This window comes from Phoenix dactylifera, chromosome 11 (assembly GCF_009389715.1).
Source record: "Phoenix dactylifera cultivar Barhee BC4 chromosome 11, palm_55x_up_171113_PBpolish2nd_filt_p, whole genome shotgun sequence".
Taxonomy (NCBI): Eukaryota; Viridiplantae; Streptophyta; class Magnoliopsida; order Arecales; family Arecaceae; genus Phoenix; species Phoenix dactylifera.
The window spans coordinates 1531039-1535777 of record NC_052402.1 but is presented as its reverse complement, the minus strand read 5'-3'; the positions used below and the strand labels follow the sequence as shown (position 1 = coordinate 1535777).

The 4739-nt window shown below is 40.9% G+C and overlaps 1 protein-coding gene across 1 annotated transcript; it reads right to left on the bottom strand.

The window, feature by feature from the left end:
- Positions 1 to 1476: 1476 nt before the first annotated feature.
- Positions 1477 to 4739, bottom strand: LOC120112309 (pentatricopeptide repeat-containing protein At4g01030, mitochondrial). Its single transcript, XM_039131201.1, has one exon. The coding sequence runs from the start codon at positions 4602 to 4604 to the stop codon at positions 1800 to 1802; it is 2805 nt and encodes a 934-aa protein (XP_038987129.1). The 5' UTR covers positions 4605 to 4739; the 3' UTR covers positions 1477 to 1799.

Below are 4739 nucleotides of genomic sequence, written 5' to 3'. Positions count from 1 at the left end.
GGAGCTTTCTGCCGCTTTTTATACGATCCGGATAGGCCCGTTGAGAGCCAGACGTCATTACCACTTTGCTTCAACCCAACACGCAGAGGATTCCGAGCAGCGGCTTGTTATTTACCCCATTCTTTGGTTCTTTTTTTAATGAACTAATTACCAAGATGAGCACTTAATAAATAAAATTTATAGAGTAAAAAAAAATTATTAGTATAGTGCACGGCCATATAGTACACATGATGTAAAATATAATGTCTTGTGAATAATGGAGATCTTAAGTTTTCTTGACCCACATGGAATTTCTAAAAACTTTTAAAAAGAATCAAGATATTTTGAGATTGGAGCTCATGCTTACGAACTAGATGTCTAACATAATAAATTTCTTATTTGAATAAATCCATTCAAATATTCAGTAGCTCAAATATGGACTTAAGTAATGCTATGAGGAGCTTATTCTGTATACATAGAATATTTATACTGCCTCATGATATAAGGAGATTGGTATCACTAATAGGAATTAGTGCGATAAAGAGGGCCTAGTTAGTGCATCTGAGCAACTACTCTTTTTTATCTTGGATTGAGCTGCGGTCATTGTTGGGCCTAGTTAATTTTTTCTACGATGCCAAGGAGAACTCTTCTGGATTTGTCGATTTGAGCTTCCTTGGCCCAGCCTAATGGGCCTAATCTATGAGACCAAGCCCATTTTACTGTCTCTGGTTGGATTAGGCCTGAGGCCCCGCACGCGAACCCCACACTTGAGGTTGCGTGCTAAAAAAATCCTCGGGGACGGTGGCAAAAGGCCAAATCTGTCATTTTATCATATCATCCGCTCTCCCATCATTCTATCTCTAAAGCATCAGGCTACTTTTATAGTAATTGTAGTGTAGATTTACATCCAAGTTCGACTTGATTTAGTTATTTTATTAAAAAATAAAATAATTACATAATAATTATTTTTAAAATCATGATAAAATAGTATATTAAAGAAAATAAAGTGATGTTATTTACAAAAACCCACTGTCAAATATAAAAGTTTTTTTGATTGAAAATTTATATTTATATCACTTTCTTATTAAAAAAACATAGTTATATTGTTTTAGTCTATACGATAATGATTACAATAAAATATAAAAAGTATTATTTAAATATATAAACTAATTAGAGGCTTCCGATATTGTTATAATGGTTGTTGCTTTCTTTCACATTTCAAAGTGTGCTCCTCCATATTTATTTCAAAAGAAAAGCTAAATAGCATGTCTCGTATATTTTTCTTCTTCTTAGGACAAGTAAATAAACAATCATAATTGGATAAAGGCCAAGAAAAGAATCCAACCACGATCTATCATTGGGTTGAAAATAGGTTGGACAATATCCGATTATCCAATTTCATTATTAATTCAGATTGGATTTGAATTGAAATTGTGGCATGTGATGGATCTTACCTACTCATAAATATTATGATGAATTACAGTAAAAGATCATCTCTAAATAATTTTGCTCCTCTACCCAAAGATGGAACTTATACATGTTATTTCGACAATCAGCATTCAATCACCAGGCTAAAACATTCCATTCAAGAACAAAAAACAAAAAACAAAAAACACTCTAAGCCTGCTGCCTATGACGCTTTATTTGTTGTTCTCTACAATCATGACATAGTTTAGATATCTTTTTTTCTTGTGAATCAATCAACATATACAAGATTTATCCTTAGTAGTCAAGAGGTATGGAAAATGATCTACAAAGTAAACCCCTGCTCATTGAGTCAAAGCTTGAGCGCCAGATCTAGGATTATTTTCCTCTTCACTTCACCAATAGTCATTGCAAGAGCATTGCCCATCTACGAAATGATGAAATCGAACCCCATCCCTAAGAAAAATCTCACGAGTACTTATTCTCGACATATACTTTGCCACCATATGGCAGTCATTGCACACTCTGGTATTCTTGATTACCCTGATTGGCGTGCTCTTATCAGTGTTGATCAGTCCATAAGTGATTGCCAACTTCTCAGTGTGACTCCTAAGCAATTTCTCCTTTTCGTCCTCTGCAACATTCTGAACTATGCAACTGGTATCAGGAACATATCCTAACCTCCTCATTTCAGAGATCAACTGATACAATTCAAAATATATCTCCCCAATATCTGGATGGGGTCTCCCATCGACCTCGAAGACATGTACAGTTTGATTAATCTGTATCCAGCTCCAACCAGCCCTGCTCTTCACCCCCACTGCATGCATTGCATCCCTTACGTTCTCAGCATCTTCCCATCGGTTTTCGTAGGCATATACACTTATCATCAGCAAATAATTTGCAGAATTGTATGGCTCCAATTTGAACAGATTCTTAGCAGCTATTTCAGCAAGATCCACATTTCTATAAGTTCTACAACCTCCAAGGAGAGCACCCCATACACTAGCATCTGGTTCTAATGGCATATCTTGTATAAAGTCCCATGCTTCATCAAGATACCCACCTCGAGCAAGGAGATCGACCATGCAAGTGTAATGCTCAAGAGTTGGCGTCACCTTGTAGCAGTTCTTCATGTCATCAAAATATTTCCATCCTTCACTGATTAGGCCTGAATGTCTGCAGCCAGAGAGCAATGCCGTGAAGGTAATACCATCTGGCCTAATTCCTGTCATGCACATCTCATCGAAAAGTGAAATGGCTTCTCCGCCTCGACCATATGCTGCAAAGCCATTGATCATGGCATTCCAGGAGGCCAGATTCTTGTTTTGAATCTTCTTAAAGATTCGACGAGCATGCAGCAAACTGCCAGACTTGGAATACATGCCGACGAGTGCGGTTGCAACGACTACATCTGCATCAAATCCCTTCCTCGTTGCGAAGCAGTGTAACTCAGCACCCTTCTTTAACAAAGCAAGGGCTGCACAAGCTCGTAGCAGGCTAGCTATGGTAACTAAATTGGGCTCGATTCCTTCATCCTGCATTTCTGCGAAGAAGTACATTGAATCCTCATATTGTCCATTCTGACAGCATCCAGAGATGAGAGCTGTCCATGAAATCACATTAGTTTTTATGCCATTTGCCTTCAATTGACGAATCAATATCATTGCTTGACTGCTCATCCCCTTCATCGAATATCCTGAAATCAAGCCATTCCATGTGGTCAAATTCGGTCGAGTACCTTCCCCCTCCATTTTCTTCACAAGTTCTAAAGCTTCGTCGAGTAGCCCATTCTGCGCATATCCTGAGACCAATGAATTCCATGTAAGAACGTTTTTATGCTTCATAGTATCGAAGACTCTTCGAGCATCGGTTACTCTGAGACATTTCATGTACATATCGATAAGCGAAGTTCCTACATACACATTGCTCTCTAGCCAATTTCTCATTACGCAGCCATGAATTTGCTTCCCGTGTTCAAGCAAACCGAAGTCGCTAATCGTCCGAAGAACGCTAGTGATCGAACTCGAATTTGGCTTTAGACCCTCCTTTTGCATTCTTCTGAAGAGTTCAAAGACTTCGCCTATGGATCCATGATGCGAGTGACCGGAGATTAGAGCATTCCAAGTCACCAAATCAGGCTCTATACCAGATGAAATCATATTGCCGAACAGCTCTTTGGCATCATCTAGGAGACCGTTCAGAGAGCAGCAAGAGATCAAGGAATTCCATGAGACCAGGCTCCGGCTTCCAATAGATTCAAAAACTCTTCTCGCCAGCTCCGTTAGAGAATTCTTGGAGTACATGGTGATCAAAGAATTACTTACAGATAGGTTCGAGGAAAGTCCGGATCTAATGACATGCCCATGTATTGCCTTCCCTTGTTTTAAAGCTTCGATTCTCCCGCAGGCGTGCAGAACTTTAGCAATCGTGACTCCATCAGCTTTCGCGCTTAAGAACTGCATGTTGTGGAACAATTCAAGCGATTTGGACCACATTCCATTATCCACATTCAGAACAACCAATTTGTTCCACAAAATGGAATCTTTCGTGGCAGCTTCTTCGAACAGCTTGTCCGAAAATTCTACGCTCCCACAACCAGCATACAAATCCATCATGGAGCATCTGAGATAGCTTTCGCCGTCCAAACCCAGTTTAATGAGGAAGGCATGGATCTGAAAACCCAACCACGAATTCATCTCCCGAGCACAAATCCTTAAAGCTGCGTCTAGAACCCCAACGCCGAACACCACTCCAATCCCATGCAATTCTCGGAAAATTTCAAGCAGCTCGCTTGGATCTCTCCCGCCACTGCCGAAAGCATTGATCAGGTAACTCCATGCTAGAGCGCCGCACCGCAGAGCCGCAGAGAAGACTGCGGCAGCTGATCGGAAATCCTTGGAACATGCGTACATTTGGATCAACCTATCCATGATCGAACCCGACTTCCATTCCTCAGTTGTTCTGATAATCCGGGCATGGATTTGCTTGACCGAATGCAGAGAGTTAGAGCAGAGGGGATCATGTAGAGAGGATGGGAAGGAGGGAAGTGAGAGGAGAGGAGGAGGTGGGGCTTCCATGGTGGTCTCTGGGATTTGGAGGGCTTGGGAGGCGGGAGCGATCCTTCTCTTTCTCGAGTTAGCGGACGGCTTTATGGGAGAAGACGACATGAAGCGAGGAAGGGAAACGGTTTGCTCCATGAAAATCCAAAATTCCGCTGTTAAAGAGCTTGGAGAGGAGAGGAAGGAGTAGATGCAGGAAGAGAGAGACACCGTGCACCACTTGTTAGATCCCGAATGGATAAGGATTAAGGCCCGTTGCCTGTCACCAGACCG